Below are 22,248 nucleotides of genomic sequence, written 5' to 3' on the forward strand. Positions count from 1 at the left end.
TTGAATGTGGAGAGACCAATTAGGAGCATGTAGAGACTCAGGGCAGAGCTCCCAGTGGCTCAGGTAAGGGTTGTGCACTGGAGAACACAATGGGTAACATGCATTCAGTTCTAGATTTAGTGCAGATCTGCTAATGAGATGTAGGATTTTGGATATGTCCTTTATCCTTTCTGAGCCTCCGTTTCCTTGTCTATAAAATAATAGGGGATAAGAGCCATACCCACGTCAAGGGTTGTTTTGAGCATGGCATGAGATAACATCAGTGAAGCACCAAGCACATACTGGCAGGCAGTAAATGCCATTAATTATTATTTTCCCCATCTCACAGTTGAAGAAACAGAGGACAGATGCCAAACAAGTAGCAAGTGGATTTGAATGTAGACCTCTGTCCCCACGGCTCCGTTACCTCCTCAGTCTGCGCCAGGCTCTCTGCTGGTGTGGAGAGAGATGCCCAGCAAGCTTAGTGGGAGCCATAGTCCTTTTCTGTCCTAAGCCTGTGGGAAGAGACTTCAGTTTAGTGCCAAGAGCAGGAAAGAAGCAAGCTGAACTAAAAATGAAGTCCTGATTCTTAGCCTGTTTGAAAGTCTCCTTCCTGTTCCCAATAGGGGGAAACATTCCAGGAGGGTATGAGTGGGAGTCCCTCTGGACTTCCTTGGACACCGGCAGCTTCATTGTGACCTGAAATCTTAGGTTCAAATAAGGGAAAAGAGGGCTGTCTGCTGCTTAGGAGGGAGGGGCCACGTCTGGACACCTAGAAAACACCGTACCTGCCAGTGTTACCCCAACTGCGTCCTTCAGCCTCAGAGCTTGGGGAAATGGTTGGCACTCAGCCTCACTGCAGAGCACCCCTATAGTGGAGGGTACGCAGTGCCAATGGCACTTATGGTTGCCCATGCCCTTGGACAACCAGTGGTCTCTGGGCTTCTAAGCATTTTGATCACATCTGGTTCTTGGGGAATGTGTGCCTTTTTTGGTGTGGGCTAAAAGACATGAATGTGAAGCTAAGGAATGCACATAGTCCTGAGCTGGCATTTTGGCTTTGGAGCCCTCCAGGAGCAATAACTCTATCAGACTGTTCTGACGTGGTACGTTAAGAAGTGCAAAAAATGCTACATCCTAGAAAATGCAGACTCCCAACTGCGCAGGCCCGCTGCACCTCCGTCACCAGGAACGCTTGCGTGCTCACTCACGTGATGGTCATCCCCACCCTCCGAGCCAGCTGCCTCATTCGAGGGTTCACTGTGTCCCTTGCAGGTGAATTGAATGAGCAAGAAGGAAGACTTTAAACATGACAATCTGTATCTCTGGATTTGTCACTTTGAATGAACATAGCAAATATATATATATATATGTATATTTATAATATATAGCATATGTATTTTACATATAACCTGTATATTTATATATAATATATAGCATATGTATTTTACGTATAACCTATATATTTATATGTATCTCAAGCGCGCGCGCGCGTGTGTGTGTGTGTGTTTAAATGTGATTGAGCCCAAATTCCTGTCTGGCTTAACCAGCTGGTGCTGAGCAGTGGTTGCCCTTTTTAAATGGGGAAGAAATTTTCCAGCCGGCAGAACACATCTCCCTGATTTTTTTTTTTACTGTACTTCCTGCTTTATTCATTGAAAGTTCCTGCAATGTTGCTTGCAAATTGCTTGTGAGAGTATAAATTGGTACAACTTAAATGAAGGGGAATTTGACAATATCTATAAAATTGCAAATGCATTTATCCTTTGACCAAGCAACTTGCTTCTAGAAATTTATTTTCATACTCATGTATTTGCAAAATGACATAAGAACAAGGTTATTCATTGAGCATTGTTTATAATAGTGAAAGACCAGAAACAGTCTATTCATAGAATGGGAACTGGTTCAAGAAAGGATAGCACAGGCAACGGAATACTATGTAGCTATAAAAAAAAAAAAAAAAGAATGAGAAAGCTCTCTATGAACCAATAGGGAGAAATTCCAAGGTATTTTATTAAAAGAAAAGGCAAGGTGCAGAACAATGGATATAGTATGCTACATTTGTATTAAACAGGCAAGAAGGAACTATTTGTGTATATTTGCTGATATATGCATGAAACATCTTGGGAAGGATGTACAAAAAGCCTGTATCCTTGAGGGAGACCAGGTAGTTGAGTGACAAGAGTAGGAGGCCTAGGTTTTACAGAATACCCTATTGTATCTTTTGGGTTTTAAACCATGTGATGGTGTCACCTATTTTAAAAAATAAATATTCTGCCTGAGCCCTGCAGACATTTGCCCTTGTGATGTAATATATACCTACAATGAGAAGGGTTTGTGCTTATCAAACTTAGGAGTATGTTTTTTGTTGGGGTGAGTTTTTGTTGTTGTTGTTATTTTGAGGATTAAAGGTTTGTTTTTTTTTTAAAGGATTTTATTTATTTATTTTAGAGAGATACAGAGTGTGAGCCAGGGCGGGAGAGGGTGGGGTGGTGCAGAGGGAGAGGGAGAGAGAATACCAAGCAGATTCTGCACTGGGTACAGAGCCCAACTCAGGCTTGATCCCAGGACCTGAGATCATGACCTGAGCCGAAACCAAGAATGGGATGCTCAACCGACTGAGCCACCCAGGCACTCCAGGATTAACAGGGTTTTTGATAAGAGTTATCAAAGGTAGCCTGGGTCTTAAAGCTGTTACTCTCAAGTTTTAAACATTTCCTTTATAAAGTTGCACAGACTTAGTTTCTGGCCTTAAATCATACCTATTTTCAGCTTCTTTGAAATCAAGAATATCCTGTGCCATATCAATTAAAGTAAATGTACTTTCAATTAAAGGTGTTAAATATGAGTCTGAAAAGATTAATTCTTTATAAAAGGATGACCTTCAGTAGTTAGATCCAATTAGGCATTTTTCCAGCTATATTTCAACCTGATGAGACAAGTCTACTATTCACAATCAATCACTGTGATCTTTTCAAAGGCAAGTATTTTAGGTTCAGAGTCATAAAAGAATGACTTGATTAGGCAACCTCCGTAACTTGAGCCATAGTTGATGTAGAGATTATGGGTATTGGGTATTACTTCTGTGGTATTAATATTGAAAGAATCAGGATGTGCATGATGATATTCCAGGTAGAGTTCTTATACCTCTCTTCTTATGGCCTTAGTAGGACAAACTAATTTAGACAAGACTGACCAAAAGAAAGACAGGGAAAGAACAATGACCTAAATTAGCATCAAATCAGATTCCTTTTCCTTTTTTTCTCCTTCTGTCATTTCATTATTAAATATACTATAAATGCTTGCTTTCCTAGTGATCATTTTTTTTTCTTACTGGACTGTTTTAGTTCTAATTCAACCTTTGTTGATACATAGCACATAAAACCGACGCTATTAAATAAAAGAATGCTTGCTGATCTTTTTATGGTAATGTGAAAAATCTCAAGGAATATTGTTTTTCTCAAAAGTGAAAGGAATTGCACTTTTCTATATTTGCATTAGGCATTTCCAGTGTAGAATTTTGGTCCTCACTCTGCCACTCAATTTGTAAACTTGGAAAGGCTATTGAATGTGCTCATCTAAAAAAATGGAAAACAAATAGTACCTACTTTGCATATCTCAAAGATTGATTGCTGGAATCAAATGAGATTTGATTCATGAGATTTGATATCAGTGTTTCTCAAGGTGTGGTCCTATGATCCTTGGGGGGGGGGGTCTTTGAGTCCCTTTCGGGGAGCCCATGAGGTCAAACTATTTCTATAAATGATGGGCCTTTTTCATTCTCATTATTTCAACATTTAAAGTAGAATTTTCCAGCGGCTGGCAACATGATATGTGATATTGCAGCAGACTGAATATAAAAGCAAAAATAAGAATCCATCTATCTTAAGCCAGACATTATAGAGGTTTACAAAAAAAAAAAAGTTTGAGAACTGCTGATGTATATGAAAGCACCATGTAAATGTGTGGTGACATTGGTAGATAAACAAGGCCACAGGCACAAAGCCCTTCTGTTGTAGGCACTGATTGTTCATGGCCTGCCCCATCTCCAGGATGGAGTCACTTAGTCTGGGGTCCAAGATCTCTGAACCATCTTCAGTTGTCTGCAATTTCATGTGTTGGTCCTATGTCTACTTTTTTAGTGTGAGAGTCCACAATTTTCAGTCCTCGGTCCTGAAAAGAAGATGTTAAAAGAAGCACAGCTTTAGCCATTGCCAATATCCCCTTCCCCCCCCCGCCCCCTGTCCCATTCTAACTCTGAGAGGAATAATGACAGGTGGGGATACCTGGGAAAAGATACATGGTTGTTTAAGGCTCTTATGACTGTGGCCTGGGCTTGGGCATCTCTTGGATTCTTGACCCTTACTTCTCTGCTTGTGGAAAAGTGCAGATTTAGGCCAGCTTCTCTAGGGAGAAGGGCTTTCTCTAAGTCGGTACCTTGCCTTTGTCATTTTTCTGGGCTTCCTGCATTTAGTGTGGTAGGATATCATAAGACCTGAAGAACCAAGCTCAGGCTAGGGACCAAGAAGGGCCTAGAGACTGGTGGCATCATGATGTGGGCACTGTACATGGAGACCAGGAGATATTACTCAGGGTTTTTAGAGTCCTAAACTGGAGAACTAAACAGGATTTGATCAGACTCTCCTGGCACTAGAAGGAGGCTGTTTGGGATGGGTATTCAGGCCATCTCTATCTCTGTCTTGGACCCTTGGCAGCTGAGCAAATAGTTGAGTGTTTGTAGAAATTATTATTTCCTGTTTCCTACTGCAATTTCTTATGGTATTTTTATTAACTTTAATTATAGCATCTGTTGAGAGTTACTCATAATATTTTAGTGTTCTTATGAGAATTTAAAGCCATTCTAATTATAGCTCACTGCCCTATATTATTTCTTGAAATTAAGGTGAATGGAAAACTCCTATCTTAGGTATTTACTTGTTCCATATTACCCTAGTGTCAGTTTTTGGATTGAATATACATATATATGTATATATTACAGTTTTATGTAAGCATTTTGTATTTACTTTTAAAAAGTTTATTCAGTGGATAATTTCACAACATTCAGGGGTTCCCCCTCTAGGTAGATAAATTTTTTTTAAAGATTTTATACTTGACTGAGCACAAGCGGGGGGGAGCAGCAGGCAGAGGATGAGGGAGAAGCAGGCTCCCTGCTGAGCAGGGAGCCCAATGCGGGCTCAGTCCCAGGACCCTGGGATCATGACCTGAGCCGAAGGCAGACCCTTAATTGACTGAGCCACCCAGGTGCCCCATAGATAAAATTTTTAATAACAAACTACATATCATTTTGTGGGCATTTTGTTGCATGGTGTAACGCACAGTATTGTCATAAACTTTACCACCGAGACTATCTTTCCTGAGTGTTTCACTTTGAAAAATAATTGATGAAATACTATTTTCAGGAAAGATATGAAAAATGTATCAAATATTATTTATCCTAGACTAAAATCTGAAATTTCTAATTATGGAATTATATTTAAGGTTATTGATTTAGTGTAGATTTTATGAAAGAACATTTTATTTTTGGAATTTTGTGAAATAAACATGTTTATATAAGGTAAATTCAATCAGTTAAAAATCTCCCTTTATTATTGTCATAACCATCTCTTGTTTTTGAGGAAGTACTCAGAGGTAACCCAAAACTGTAAATGCTGTCTACGTGTTAGTAGCGTCTTGTAAAAATTGGAATACATTTAGTTTGATTCAACTGTGCTTCATTGGATTTTAATGTGCTATGTGTTATGTATTTCAGAAACTCCAGAAAGGAACTTAATGACATACGGTTTGAGTTTACTCCAGGAAGAGGTAAGTTTTAATTGAAATTATTATTTTATTGCTGCAAAGAGCATTGAAGAACTTGATTACAAGTGTGTGGTGATAATTTGCTATTCAAAACTGCTTTCTCTAAAAATGAAGAAAGGAGGATGGAGGGAAGGGAGGAAGAGTGGAAGGATTTGCAATAATTGCGGGGAATCCAAACTGGACCAGTACTCACTACATGAATTCCTGTGACATGCTGCACGTTTATATACACATACAAATGAAATATGTTAGCTTGACCATGAAAAGAAATACTGGTGTGGTGACGCAGGGCCTATAGGACCCTGTGATGAGGGTACTGAGTAGCACAGAGCAGTTCTAGGGAGAGGTGAGCAACAAATAAGATGTCACACAAGAAAGTGCTATACTTTACCTCTCTACTCTCATCCATAGAGCTTGGTAGGAATGTCATTCTCACAACTTCAAGGCTAGACTGCTTGCCTTCCTGGCTCCTGGTTGCCTGGAGTTCATGGAACCCTGTCTCATTTCTTGGTATCTTTAGCACTTGACTGAGTGCCTGCTATGCAGGAGAATATCAAGTAATTTTGGTTACTTAATGGATGAGTAACATATATTAACAGCCTTTGGAAACCACAAGATTAGTAGTTAAGCAAAAATTGCTATTTCTACTCTTTACTTTACACCAGAACAACCCAAAAAGGGTGAAAATCAGATGCTAATGCTGAGACTTAATCGTTCTCCCTGACCTCTGGTTTCAGATTTTTGAGTACATGAAAGCAGCCTCACTATCTATATTGAAAATCTTCTAAAATGCATGATATTATTAAAATACAATACATTAGGCTCATACATTTGAGCATGTTAACATACATTAAGCCAATAACACTCTGTAATTATTTCATGTATTAGAGCTCCATGTAAATTTTGATTTGATTAAATAAATCATAGTTGCTAAAATTTTGAAAATCTGAAACTTCAAGGTGTGATATTTGGTCAAGGGGTTACCTGCTTTGACCTCCCTGCTGTTAGAAATGTAAGAAGACACAAACTCAGATGTGTACAGGAACCAGAGGAGACGGTGGGGACTCCAGGAAACCAGACAGTCCTGTCTGCTCACGTTCAGTCTTTTAAGAAAAACAACACTGCTGGCCAAACAGAACATGTTCCTGGGCCCAAAGTGGGCATAGACCCGCTGGCCCTGATGTCTAGTCCCCGGTCAGCACAAAGACTTAATGATTCCCAATATATTTGAATTAAAGTAACATGAAGTACTTGTTACAAAATATAGGCAAATAAGACCCTGATAAATTTGCTAACTGATCTTTCTTTCTGGGAACATCCATCTTGGGCAGTTTAGAGTCAGTCTATGAAATCATACAGCACCAGTTTCTATTATCCAAAAGCTCTCTATTTTGTCATAATATAAGAATATTGACCAGCCAATAGTTATGATAAAAATCTAGTAATTATATAATAAATGTTTCAAATACAGTGACTAAAAGAACAAATTCTTCTCTCAAGGGTTTTTTCCCCATCTAATGATCAAAAACTAACAGTGGCAGTAAAAATTAATTTGAATATCCAGAGATAACAAAGAAATGAATTTCCCAGTTGAGGATTTTGGGGGAGAAAATGGCCCTCTCGGCATCTCCTGGCTCTTTGCGCTGGCTTTGGCAGCCTCGTTTGCCGTCGTGGGTCAAGTCTGCTTTTGTTTCCCAGATAGAAGCCGCAGCGTCGGCCTCCGTGGGCCGTGAGCACAGCCGTTAGTAACGGAACCACCACGGGTATGTCGCCGTCCCTCTGTGGCTGCGATGCTGTCTGCGCTGTGCGCGCTCAAAAACGTGTCGTCCGGCATAGGGCTATAACACAAACAGAGCAGATACTCTCTGTCTTCACTTGAGAGCAAGCCCTTTGCATTTATGATGTTGCTGTATATTCTGGAAACCAGAGCATATATGATTATTTATGATGATTTAACCCTGTTTACACATTAGGAACGTTAAGCAGCTTAAAGAACAATGTTACCAATTACCTCCCAGTTTCTGTTCTAAACTATTAGTGATGTATTACTTACATGCATATAGATTAACTGGTTAATGGTACACAAACATGGAATATTTTCTCTTTTGGGCCAAAAATGGCCAGCATGACCCTTGTGCTATTTGAATGAAACTCATGTGGTATTCAGGAGTCCTGAGAATAACCAGAGATGCTGTAAACTTTAATCACTGGGAACGTCCTTTGCTTTGGTACTGTTCTAGTGCTAGCCCACAATGTGGCTTTGCTTGATTAGTCCATTTTCAACTACGTTCTGTGAGTGTAGATCCTTACTCAGGTGTAAGATCTTATTGATACTTTAGAGGTGGTGGTAACACATCCAGATGCTTTAATAGATGATCAGTCCATAGAGATGCAATCACTGCCTGCTGTGTGCCCTGTGCCTACTAGGTAGACACCTTAATTCAATACGCTTTTTGTAGTGAAGTTTCTGGTGGCATCCAGGAGGATGAGATTGTGAGCCTAGAATGTTCCAGTCGACTTCATAAAGCTACATCGCATGCAGAGTAGAGCCTCTGACCCTAGATACCATGCTATGGGATCATTTTATCCCTGAGAGAATTTTATAAGGTGTTTTTTGTACTTCTAATAGTAAGGACAAGCCCCAACATAAGCCCACCTTGTATGGAATCTCATAGTTGAAAAAGATACCTTTTTCTTTTCCATTTCCTTCATGTTATTCCACATCATTCATGATAAAATGGGATGAGTAAAATGATGGAATACCACAACGTCTCTGGACGTACAAGTATACAGTGGCTCTCAAATTTTTTATTGGAGATCCTGGAAATTGGGCCGTGTATGAAAGGGAGAAAGAGAGTGCGCTAGAGCATGAGGTACATTTCAGATGATCCTTGGCTGAGCATCATCATCACGGCTCCCACTGATGGAGTGATTACTATGTGTCAGACACTGGGCTAAGCACATTAAAGCCCACAAATGTGAAAGATAATTTTACCATCAGCGACCCGCTCACATGAGCACTCACGCACGCGCGCACACACTCTGAGGGCAGCCTTAGGCATAGCAAACTGCAGTTCAATTTAGATGCTTGTTTGATTCAGCAGCGATACGTTGAGGTGCTAACTGACTTTGGAAGACACTCAAGGCAAACCTTCTAGGTTATTACCAGCTGCTGAGCCAGTTGTAGTTCTGAACATTTGTGATAATGTCAGAAGGCCGTGGGGACCATGTCCTTTCCCTTGTAAAAAAATAGGGGTTCATAATGGTTCTTTTGAGCACATGGCCATTTATCACTTTCTCTTTACAAAGTCTTCGAACAAACTTCTCACTTATTACCATGTTCATTCACAACCTTTCAATTCAGTGATTTTGGTTATATTCACTTGCTACAGCCTGTTCAGTCCCATCTTTATGAGATTTCTAACTCCTGTCACTTATCATTGAGAAACTACATTCTTTTATCCAGCCACATTTTCTAAGAGAATGAATCTGTTGCTATCAAATGATCAATGTCATGTTAAAGGAGTTTCTTAATAGCATAAATTTAAATAGCTCATCTTAATAGTCCAACAAGCTCAAAGACTGTTTGTACCAAATATAAGGTTGTGTCAAGTGCTGCCTGTTCAACCTTTGCCATAAATTCTGACTCAGTAGCTACTAATGATAGAAAAGGATTGATGATGGATGGAATTGACCTTGGCAAGAAAGAAAAGCAGTGTCACGGGGACCCGTTACGAGCTAACTTACAGAGGTACATTTGAGGATTAAGTCAGGTGGTAGCCAAAGGGCAAATGTTTTTTGGTTCACCAAAAATGAAATCATAATTTCATAGAACCTCTGTTGAATGAACACCAAGATGCAAATTGTATATGGCAAAATATATTTCACATTGCCTCTGATCTTTCCTTCTGATAGAATCTGAATTGTTGAATTAAAACACACGTGGGTGATTTTTGTAAATGAAAAATATCTTTTACATTGTACTGGGTTGTTGATTTTTATTTTATGGTTACTAATACATATTCATTTCACATTTGGACAGATACGGCAGATGGCGTATCTCAGGAGCTCTTCTCTGCTGGCTTGGTTGATGGTCATGATGTAGTTATAGGTAAATCATTTTTTAGTATACAGTATCATTTTGTTGATCTATCAAATGGAAATGCATTTAGAAACAAAAGTTTTCATAAAGGAATAATTTACTCTGGATTTTTGAAAAATTCTTGAATTCTTTTATGTGGAAGAAGTATATGTGAGTCATATTTAATTTTCTTTTTAAAAAAGCTCTTAATGTAGTTCTTTCCCATTTAATAAGAACCTCACTTATTAGAAATATAACAAAGAGCCTAGAAGACCCAAATGTCCACAACATAGCAAAAATAGGAGACTATAAATTCCATGCACAAAGTATAGGAACCTCTGAGGTCGTTTGTCAGAGTTTCTCTGTTCTTTCTTTGGGCACAGTTCTGATGAACTTAGATATTAATTTCCCCAGCCATTAACAAGATTCATCAGAGAGTCTTAAGGTTGGATGGGACTTAGAGATCACTCAGGCCAGTTCTTTCATTGTATGGATAGGGACACGAATTCCTAAAGGGGTTCCGTGGGTTGTCTGTCCGGGGCCATGCAGCTGGGTTGGGACAGAGGCGCTTCACTTTGGGCATGGGGCTCTAATTCTACTGCTTTGAGAATGCATAGATAGCTGCATGGAGTTGGGAGAGCCTGCTAGATACAGACTTGCTGTCAGGAGCAGGACATGACTTGCTGTCAGGAGCAGGACATGACTGACTCCCAAAGGGCACGGGAGGCAGAGAAGCTGTAAGAGGCAGATGCCGTCATCTGAGAAAAAGTGTAGCCTGGTTCCAATAGGGTGAGGGTGAGAAGCTCCACGCTCCTCAGATAATCCTAAGTTTGTGAAGATTTTATAATGTAGTCCATTGCTGGGTAATCATATTGATGACCCTAAGTAATTAAGATTAGTTAATATGTTATTAATGTTAACTGACATTAATTATATTGTTAATACTTACCAGGGTAATTAGGGTACTATGTATTATGATAAAACTTTCTTTAAAAATAATCAAATTAAAACTGATGCTTAAATGACTTGGGCGCCTTAAATGTGTTTTAACTTAAAAAAAAAAATCACTTGCTCAAAATAAATCCTTTCCCCAATAATGCTGAAGTTTGTGACTGAGGGAGCTTGAGGTGGCTATGCTTACCCATCAGAGTAATCTGTTCCTATAAATTCTATAATGTAGGTCATTATAAAGTGAATTATTTTAGGGAGTAACTGAGGTTTTAGTGGGAGATTAGGATTCTGAATAAAGAATCTCTAATATGTTATTGGTCTACAAATGATATGTCATAAATGTGAAGATACCTTTATAAATAGAAATAACTAAGCTCTTTTTTTTCCTTTTAATTGTATATGGTATACATATTGATTTCACAAGGAAGCTCCGATTCCTCTGCCAAGTGATGCATGTATAAAGAGATAAAGACATATTTTAAAGGAAAAGTGTATGTATATGTCCATATATATAGGTGTGTGTGTATTTCCTTGTGTATTCTGTCTCTTGCACGTTCCTTTAAAATCTTGTGAGGTCTCATGGCCAGCTGGATTCTTACCAAAATATTCAGCCCAAATTTGAGGGGGAGCTTGAGCAATGAGGGCAGCTCAGCTTTGGTGTCTACTGTAAATTCCATCTCAGAATTCTTTCAGTTAACAGTTCCTTGATATACATAGATGCTCTTATTCTTATTAGAAAAAGTGAGCCCACACCTCCGTGTCGTACTTGACCTGACAAAATCAGGAGAAAAGTTAATGGCTTGATCAAGATTCCTTGTAAGGTGTGTTTTCTTTAAGAAGAACTATGGTCCATACACGAAGCAGCCTCAGTTAAAAATAAATGAAGATAATAACTTAAAAAAAAAAAACCCTTCTTTTAAACACTGACTAATCAATGTCCATTATTGGGCAAGAAGTTAAGGATGAAATAGTCTTTTGAGTTGAGTTGGTCCTGGCAGGTGGTAGGGACCATGAAGAGTAAGAGAGATTCATGGAAAGATACTAGGTCACATCTTTTTGTAAGCATGGGCTGGCTTCATGCCTTCAGTCAAATTTAGTGTACTTTTTTTTTTTATTTTTGCCCCAGGCTCAGCTGAATCTAAACTAAAAGATTTTTGGTTGTTGAGTTTTTTAAAGGTGGAAATTAGGGCATAATTCCTGTACAACTTACTGTGTTTGAAATACAGTATCAGAAAGCTATTTTTTTCATACTTATTCTGCCAAAAATGTTTGATTTTGCCTTTGTTTCCCTCCCCCCCCTTGGAGCTAAAGTGTAGGGTATTGGAATTAGACCAAGCATATACAATTCCTCCTTCTCTGATAGCACTGAAAACGCATTACGGGGATACGACACCCAAGAGTTACAGTGTTTGCATATTTCATCTGATTATCTCATCAATCCCGTAAGGTAGAAAGGACAGGTTGTTTTTAATCCATATTTAATGGATGTAAAGGGGAGGTTAAAAGAAGTTTCTGGGATGTTGTAACTTGTCATGGTCTTTGAACTTGGCTCTTACGACTCCAAGCCCAGAGCCTAACCCTCACCCTCCCTGTACAATCAGTTCAGTATCTTCAGCCTTGAAAAGTAGATCCAGATCCTTTTAAATGACGGGTTTTGTGTCTCCTGGGGGTGGGGGGTGGATAGCATATCCTTACTTGTTTTTCATACATCAGTAGATGACATATTTTAATTGCAGGCTGTCTGACAGATAAGTGTGTAATTCTGTCTCCCTCCAACCTGTCCCAGCATTTCCCTGCCCTCTCCTTTATCCTCTGTTTCCTTCTTTACATTTTTATTTCTCGCATCTTACAGGAAGCCCTCTCTTTGCCCCACTGTCCACTACAGCTGTTTCTCCACCCCCTTATAGCTAAACTCCTCAAAAGGATTTACCCCTGACTATAATCCCTTTCCTCCCTCTGTCTCCTGAACCCATTGCAGTCAGGCCTTTGGACCCCCCCCCCCCCCCCCCCCCCCCCCCCCCTTTTCAAACCGCCCCCCGGGAAAGGGGCCCCCCCCCCCCCCCCCCCGGCACAGGATGTGTCAGGGGTGGGGGGCCGGGCGCCAGGGGGCCAGAGGGAGGATCCGTGGTCTGTGAATGACTGCTGGTCACGGTCCCGGTTCCTCAACCCGGTGCTTCATTCTCAGTCCTCCCCCCTACATGGCACATCAGCAGCGCTGGGCAGAGTTGACTGTGCCTTCCTCCATGAGAACTTTTTCCGTCTGTTTTTTAAGATTCCATTCTTGGTTCTCCTACCTTATTGGTGTTTCCTTCTCAGTCTTTTTCACTGGTTTCTCCTCATCCCTCTGACCTATAAATATTAACATGCTCGAGGACGCTTAGGTTGGATGTGCTCTCTTTTCTATAGTAATTACTCCCTTGGTGATCTCCTCTAGTTTCATGGTATTAATGTTTTCATTTTCAGATTCCCAAATGTGTATCTCCAGCTCAGACCTCTCCTTTGAATTCCAGACTCCTGTCCAGCTTCCTTTGTGGCATCTTCCCATGGAAAGCTGGTAGCATCCCAGGTTTACTTAACGTCAGAATCCAGCCCCTGCCGTTTCCTCCCACTTCCCCTGGCGCTGCTCCCTGGGTTGATGTCAGCTCCATTCAGGTGCTCCAGCCAAAAACCCGCCTTGTCCTTGACTCTTCTTTCTCCTACCTGCCATCCAGTCTACCCACATGTACTCAAGATACGGCTGTTATTCCCATCTTGCTTCCCATCCTGTTTCAAACCTCTCTCATCTCTCACTTGAATTACTGCATTCATCTCTCTGCTGGTCTCCCTGCTTCTGTCTTTGCCTCCATTCAGCCCGTACGCATCACAGTAGCCAGATGTCTGACAAAGTAAGCCAGATACAAAAGGCCACACGTAGTGTGATTCCATTTATATGAAATGACTGGAATATGCAAATCTATGGAGTCAGAAAGTAGATGAGTGCTTGCCAGGGCCTGTGAAGGACGGGGTAAGGGGAGTGACGGCTAATGGGTATGGGGTTTCTTTTTGGGGTGATGAAATTCTGGAATGAGAAGTGGTAATGGTTGCACAACCTTGTGACCATACTAAAAACCACTGAATTGTGCGCTTTAAAAGGGTGAATTTTATGATATGTGACTTATATCTCAGTAAAAAAAAAAAAAAAGCCAGATCACATTAATGCTTTAAATAAAACCTCTCGTCGAATGGCTTTTCCATCCCACATCTCAGTGGCTTACAGTCCCCTGCATGATCTGTCCCTGTCACTTCTCAGACTTCATCCCTCACTTCTGCTCTCCCTGTTGCTCATTCCACCCCAACCATACTGGCTTTTGTCCTTGCTTTTCCTTCTGCCAGATCCCTCCTTCCCTAAGTACACCTGTCTACCTCCTAGAGCTTAAATATTGCCTCTCGAAGGGGCCTTCCTTGACCAGCCTACTTAAAATTGCAACCCATCCACCACCCTCCACCCTGTTCCTCATTTAATCATTTTACCAAGTCTCTCCCGGTGTAATAGGCTGTCTGTTTCATTTATTTAGTTAACTACATAGGATTTTCCCTGGAGCATAAGTTTCTTGAAGGCCAGGATTTTTATCTGTTTTGTTCACTGCTATGCTCCCACCGTCCCAAACTTTGTACTTCACATGGTTGGCACTCTAGAAATACTTGTTAGAGATCAACAAATACCATTTTTAAATACACCAGTATCTCCTAACATTTACTTCAGAAACAAAGGGTGTTTTGAGCATAGGATCCTAGTATCTTAAGAATCTTACTTTTGAGAGTGCAGAATTCAAGTAGCATTTTATAAATATGAAATATGTTTAACTTGACAACTGTACAAAAAAAATAGTCCAGTTCAGCTTAGAGTGTTGGCCTCCAGAGGTTTAAATGATTTCTTAGTGTATTTTTCCATCTTCTGTAATAGAAAGCCGCTAACATTTAAATAGATTAAAAATCTTTTTTTCCCCCTTCAGAATTTTCTCTTGAATTAGAGTAAATGCTTAGGGCAACATAAAAAAGGCCTGAAAGAAGCAATAGTATATGTTACGGAGCAGTAAATGTTAAGACTTTTACTATAATGTAGCAAACATACGTTACAACAAATCTTCAGCACCTAGCTTCAGGGTAATCTGCCTTGAGTGTGGGAACCTTTACAAAGTTTGGACTGAAGAAGGAACAGTGTAGTGACATGGAGTGATTGCTTTTGTGCAAAAGCACAGCAGTGCAGAGATTAAATGCACTGTGTGCAGGCTGAACTCATAAACCCACTTCAGTTGTGCTTAAATGCAGCACTGCCTTAGGCAAGAAACAGGAGACATTTTTAGGCCTTGAGTCACTGGAAACTGTTAGGACTGGCAAGGCTTCCTGGGGAGTGTTGGTTTTAAAAAATAAGTTAACTTTGTAAGATGCAAAGGTCGGTGATCTGTGTGTATAAATTTGCGTGTCTTGCCTGGCTGGGAGAGATCTGAGTCCCCATTTCTGTTGTTTCAAAGAGGGATCCCAAGGATCACTGATAACAGTGAGGCAGCCAAGAAACTTGTTTCCTTTGCTTTCTAGTTAAAAAAAAAAAAAAAAAAAACAGCCGATCAGAAGTTTTCTCTGCAGTAGCAGTACAGGGGAGGGGACAAAAAACAAAACAAAACTCCAGCTCATGTACAAAAGACTACAAAAGTTCTGAATTTTGTTCAGGACTTGGGATACATGATATTTTTTTTGAAAGATTTTATTATTTGAGAGAGAGTGAGCGAGATAGAGCACAAGCAGGGGCAGAGGGAGAGGGAGAAGCAGACTCCCCACTGAGCAGGGAGTCCGATGTGGGGCTCGATCCCAGGACCCCGGGATCATGACCTGAGCCGAAGGCAGACACTTCACTGACTGAGCCACCCCAGGCGTCCTGAAACATGATATTTTTGAGTCTCCTTTGAACGAGGGTGAGGACCTGAGCAGTAGAAGGAACACTGACGGGTGTTGTGGAAACTAGCCAGTGGTCCGTCTGGCTCAGCAGCTCCTACAAAAGTCCGATCCAGGGGCCCGGGTTCCACAGTGCGTGAATGCTGGGCGAGGTACCTGCCCGGCAGCTGCCTTCCAGAAAAATACCTGCTGACTGCTCTTTGCTGCGTTTTTATACCATCATTTCCTGGCTTTTAGGATTTTTATATATATATATTTTTCCTTTAAGTGGAGTTTAGAACCAGCGGTTGGAATTTCTGTTTCCTGAGAAGGGGGCTGTGTTTCCACATTCATTTATACAGTTTCCTTTGGTGGAGTTTGAGCCTGGCTGACTCGTTATTACTGCACCGGACGCTGATATTAGCTATTCAGATTGTCAGGGCTCTCTCGGCAGACTTTTGGGCAGACTGTTTATGGCCCTGGAGTGCTCTTTCCTGCACGCAAGAATCCTGTTCACAACCTGTGTGCCCTTCAAGAATGTACCATAAATGTCACCTCCACGAAGGCTCTGTGCTGCTTGCCTCCTCCGTAACCGATTCGGGAGGACAGCTCTTCCTTGTCGTGAACGACAGAGACCTGTATTGTACCACATTTAGGGACAGTGGCTTTCATCCTGCTGTACTTCCTGGTGCCGGCCTTCTCTTTGTCTGGAGGTTGAGAGTCGCTTTAGGGCAAGGCGTGTCTTCTATTTTATCGAATCCCTGCCATTTTTGCCACAGGTAGGCACTTAGTAAATATGGCTGTGGATAAATGAATACACTTAATTCCATTTGGCAAACCTAATGCTGGAATAGCCCCTGGATTGATAATTTGAACAATACAAATATTGTTGTACCTTCTCAAAATTGAAGAGTGATTCACCATAATTGATGCTTTCCTATCTCTCTGTCCCCTTCACCTTTTTCCCTTTCATAAGAATTGACTTCTCATGTGACTTTTGAATCTTGGGAAAGAAATACGGTTGGTCTAGAGGGGCTTTTTTCTTGTACTTGTTGAAGCCTCAGTGTTTGTCTCAAAGCATGCACCCTGAGATGTCCATATCACTCTTATCTTAGGTGCTTATTAAAAATGTGCAGTTCTCACTTCCAGTCTAGAGCCACAGAATCTGGAATCTTGGGCTTATGAGTGTAGAAATTTGCATTTCTAACAAGCATCCCAGGCAATTCCTATATGCAGTAGAATCTCACGGCCGCTTCTTTGATTTCTGCTTGTAGTAACCTTAGGAGACTGTTTTGGCTTATTGCATCATCTGTATCTTTTTCAGTCTCACTAATTTTTCTGCCTTATTTGATTCTCTTCTACCTTTTAAGAGTCTGCTTTAAAACTGTGCCAGTTACCTTTTTAAAATTGAGTGTGTATAAATGATATAGATGTGTGGAGACACCTCATTGGTGTAAATTTTTACCATAACGAATCAGTACAGTTTTTATTAAAACTACTGCCGCTCAGGATGCACTAGATCCTTCTGGGGGCCTTCAGCTTTTATACTTCTAGATAATGGCAAGGTATCTTTAGGCTCCCAAGTGGGCAAGCAACAGAAGCTTTGCTTATTCGTGAGCATGTAGTTGGGTGTGTGAAGTGCTTTGGTTCCCCAGCTATAGGCAGGGAGAGTACAGTCTGTTTTGAGTGATCTGGGATTTCTTGAGCAGCAGTATGCTTTTACAATGAAAGTCTTGGGAAAGCGTGAACATATTCTCTTATATCCAGTTCAGTGATTATGCTGTGATGTTTACTGATGTTGAAATTCAGTAAAGGAAAACTTCCATTAAAAAATATAGTCTCTATTATACAACTGGCCTATGATTTTAAAGTGGTGACAGATAATAAAAAAGGAAGAAAACTCCTTAAGCCCTTTCTGGGTTTTAGCCCGGCTTGGGGTTATTTGAATGATGTAATAAATACAGTTGAGTGATTCCTGATTGAAAGTTGTCTGTATGTTAAGTTTAATAGTCTAGGGAATTAAGGACTGTAGGGGGCTTGGGAGAACTATACTGATTGCTTTCCTTACATATATTTACCAGAAATAAATGTTGAGCAGTTTAATATGGCACAGGGTTACCATTTTCAGAAATGAGCCACACTACAAATTTGATTGTAGCTCATTGTTCCTGGTTTCCCAAGTATCTTTTTTTTTCTTTTAAAAAATCCTTATTGAGGTATCATTCCCAATATATGAAAAGTTCTTTTAACATGAATGACTACCATTTCTAGCTGAATTAAAATACTCCGAAATCGAGTTCTTTGGAAAGGGCTGTTTGCTCTGTGCGGTGCTGAAAACAGGTCTGTATAAATGTGCAGAGTGCATACACACACACTTCTGACATTAATTTAGTCACAGACCTAAGTTAATGTATTTTTAAGTTTATTTGATTGCAACAGAAAGACAGGCTGAAGTAAAATATAATTCTTACTTTTTTTTAAAAAAAGATTTTATTTATTTATTTGACAGAGAGAGAGAGAACACAAGCAGGGGGAGTGGGAGAGGGAGAAGCAGGCTTCCCACTGAGCAGGGAGCCCGATGTGGGGCTCGATCCCAGGACCCTGAGATCATGACCTGCGCCGAAGGCAGTCACTTAACCAACTGAGCCACCCAGGCGCCCCTATAATTCTTTAACAGTATAATTTTTATAGTCTGGTGACCATACTCCTCCACCCCAAAATTCAGGGAATTAAACAGAAGAAACATTTTCTTAGGAAACCACATCAGAAAATAAAGTAAGCTGCCCACACCTATGATGAAATTCAGTCAGCCCCACCCACCCCCTCTTTTTACTTATCTGCAAATTCTAAGGGAAAGTGATTGACTATACAGAGATAAGGGTTGACTGACTTATTGTTTATAAAAACATTCTGTTTTAGGATCAAGGGGGCAATTTAAAATTACCTTTCATGGGTACCTGGGTGGCTCAGTTGGTTGAGCGGCAGCCTTGGGCTCAGGTCATGATCCCAGGGTCCTGGGATCCAGCCCTGCATCGGGCTCCCTGCTCAGTGGGGAGCCTGCTTCTCCCTCTGCCCCTCCCCCACCCCCTCCCTGTTCCCCAGATTGTGCTTGTACTCTCTGTCTCTCTCTCTCTCTCTCTTTGAAATAAATAAATAAAAATCTAAAAAAATTTTTTTAAAAATTATCTTTCAAAATATGGCAAATGTTGTTTCCAGGAACTTCTAGAAAAGTATAAAATAACACCTGTAATTTCCCCAAAGGCGTTCTCAGTTTCTGTATTACATGATTATGAATTAGTGCAGCAGTAAACCACACTGTAAGCCCTAATTTTCTAATTAACTTTGTCACTTTTTATTTGGTTAGTAGTTGTGGATCCTTTTTAAAACCACTGATACAGCTAAACTCCAGTTAAGATCTGTACTTAATTTCACTTAAAATGAAACAAGAGCTTGTAAGTGGATTAGTCTTAGATATTCACTAAGTTAGCAGAACCTTGCTTTTGTCAATTCCTTTAAATTGTCCTGCTTTAATTTATGTTAATCTATATTTTAATTCTAGAATCTGATATGCCTGAGGATTACATTTAATCTAGCCAAATTTTCTGACTGTAGAATTACAATAAACTCCCAAATAACCAGTTCCTACTTGTAGTGAGAATATCTTTCTGGTCAAAGTAAAGTAGGTTTATTCTCATGCAGGAAACCTAGTCTTTCTAATATTATCCTTTTTTTTTTTTAATACTACCGGGTGTGTAGGATTTAAATTAAATGGCTCTTTTCCTAACAGTTTGCCCTATTGGTAGATTGATCTGTCTTTAGCTATAGTGAGTGAGGGAGAGTGTGTGTGTGTGTGTGTGTGTGTGTGTGTGTGTGTTTACCCACTTCAGAAATTTCTGGGCCCACGTGAATTTTAACTATTTCATTAATAGTATAGTATTGTAGATACATGTACATGCCCAGTTGTGCCTGTTAATAGATTGACAAGCAAATCTCCTAATCCCAAACCAAATCTCTGCTATTTTTTTTTTTTACTCTACTAATTGAGATGAAAGAGCGGATACTGCCTCCTAATTTTTTATATAACAGAAAATAGAACTCCTTGTTTACCCAATCAAAAAAATTTTAAAGCCAAGAAAGAAAATTAGGTCAACATTTTTGAGGCAATGTGGGTTTGTCATCACTATTTTCAGCTTCATGTCTAATTATAATCTTAAATTTGATCCTGTAGCTTGCATTTGCTTACCATTTTTTAAAAACAAAGAAGACCTTCTTGCCAAACCCAAGAAAACTTAGTTTTTCTTCTTGCACTCCTTAAATGGAGAATCCAAAAGGTGTATTAGAATGTTTTCACCCCAGATTCATTTCAAGATCAGGAGAGACCTTGACTTACCACATTTACACTTTTCCCATCGACATTTGTGCTCGATTATGTTCCTGAGCTCATGTTCATCAGAAGTTACCACTGTACTGTGTAAGCCATGGCAAGCATTCCGTAAATGCAGGTTTTCTTGGAGGATTTCATGTCTGGTGAGCCATAGAACCATCCAGTCGGAATTTGTAGTTAGGGTGCAAATTCACAGGCCTGGCCCCACAGCCCTTCTGGCCCAGGTACACTGTGGCAGACCGTGAAGGAGGAGATGCCCATTAGACTGGGGAGTAAGATGCTTTTTTTGGCCTAACTTTTTAATAGCAAAATGCCTTAATCTTCACCCTTAGGGAACCTGGTCAGCCTTAAGAGGTTTGTTACTTGAAATGAGAATATCCCATTCAAAGTATCTTTTCAGTAATAGACCCCCAGGAGGACTAATTTATAACAGATTTTGAGACTTCTTATCCATTTGTGAATGTTAGCTGGGTCTTTAGAAACTCAATATGTTCATGACTCTACTCTTGTCACTGGATGAATGGATCTGGGGTCCGAATTCTGCCAGCTCTCTTCACTTTTTCATCTGCCTGCGATATGCAAGGTCAGAAGGACAGGAGAAGGCTTCCAAATTGCTTAGTCTCTAACCTTGCTTTGCTTCCCTAGGAGCTATCAATTCCTCACATATTTTTCTTAATGTTTTTGCTTCTCATTCTTGTAGTTGTCAGTGGAACTGAGTGGTGAGTTGAGAATGGCATGCACTGGAAATTTAACATCTAATAGAAAAGTAGAATACAGATTAGAGGACACGGTTTGGACAGCACTATATTTGGGAAACATAAAACGTTATAGATTGTTCTGATTAATGGGCTTCTCAGCCCTTGGCATGGTAGGCTTGCTGGAGCTCTCAGGATCTCTTTAAAATAAAAAAAAAAGTTGGCGTTTTTACTTAGTGCTCATGAAAATTGTTACTAGGTAAGGAGTGAGTATGAGACATTTTTGATATTTTTTTAGGATGGATTTTTTTTTTTAATGTCAAAAACACAGAACTTTGTACTTAAAATAACTCTGAGCAGTGCTTTCTATAGTTAATTAGCAATAATTAAATATAACAGCTCAGGCTTCTTGGCATAATCTGAAATATCCATGTACTTCAGATGTCTTCAGACTAAATAGTTGTTAGCCAGTTAGAACAGATATTCCCCTGGGATATTACTGGGAGTCCCCAAAGGGCTGTGTCCCAGGGGTCCTTAAATCACTTTTTCAGTGCCGGTAACCATGTAGTGGGCTCACGGGTTTCCCCTCATTCCCCGCCCAAGAGACTGAGGAATCCTCACTAGTATCACCAGCCAACGTGAGGGACCCAGTGCCCACAGCAGTGGTGCTGCTTTCTCAAGGTCCTGGGGTGCTTCCTGTTATTGGGCTGGAGTGGCACCTGCTTCCATGCAAAAGTGGGGACAGGGGCCGCCTCCTACCACGCTTTGTCATCCAGGTCCAAAAGCTGCCCTATTCCATTTATTCAGTAAGTAGAGCATCTGCTCTGTGCCAGGCATACCAGGTCAACAAGACAGAGTTCTTGTCTCCGTGAAGCTCCCAGTCTAATAGGCGAGGAGGACACAGGTGTAAGTAAAATCACAAATTGTGAGAAGTGCTCACAATTTGAGGAAAAAAGTGCTCTTTTGTGCTCTACAGAAAGTAATAAACAGGGGTCCTCATTTAGATTCGGGAGGAGAGTACGCCCGTCTGAGAAAGAAACACGAGTGACGTCTTCGATTCAGCCTGGCCATGCAGGGCAGAGAGGCCCAGCTTGTGCAGAGATAATGAACTTGGTGAAAGATGACCAGGGTGACCAGATCAGGCGAACAAGGAGAGGGTGACATGAAATAAGGCCAAGCAGGAGGCAGGGGCCACATACTGCCAGATCTTGTAAATAGCCATTCACCAAAATGCCTAGAAAAACCAAATCCTAGCTGTTCCCCCTTGAATTGAGTCACTATGTGGGTAAAGTCTAAAAAACTTGGCACCTTTCCTGCCTTTTTCCTATCAAGGAGGGCAAATACATGCTTTCCTCTAGCCTCCTCCATTCAGCAGGGAGTCTAGTATCCGCAGTTTACGCGGGCTCAGATTGCTCTGCTGCCTGGACCTG

At 40.5% G+C, this 22,248-nt stretch overlaps 1 protein-coding gene across 3 annotated transcripts in view; it reads left to right on the plus strand.

The window, feature by feature from the left end:
• STK39 (serine/threonine kinase 39) overlaps positions 1–22,248 on the plus strand; it is a 305,438-nt gene that overhangs the window by 232,418 nt on the left and 50,772 nt on the right. For 2 of the 3 annotated variants that reach the window (XM_032408730.1, XM_032408721.1), the window contains 2 exons: positions 5,750–5,802; positions 9,842–9,910. In XM_032408730.1, the coding sequence (XP_032264621.1) occupies positions 5,750–5,802; positions 9,842–9,910 (122 nt within the window). Of the gene's footprint in view, positions 1–5,749; positions 5,803–9,841; positions 9,911–11,255; positions 11,297–22,248 lie in introns of those variants that run through there. The other variant, XM_032408738.1, reaches the window with a different exon arrangement.

This window comes from Phoca vitulina, unplaced genomic scaffold, assembly GCF_004348235.1.
Source record: "Phoca vitulina isolate PV1807 unplaced genomic scaffold, GSC_HSeal_1.0 scaffold1, whole genome shotgun sequence".
Classification (NCBI taxonomy): domain Eukaryota; kingdom Metazoa; phylum Chordata; class Mammalia; order Carnivora; family Phocidae; genus Phoca; species Phoca vitulina.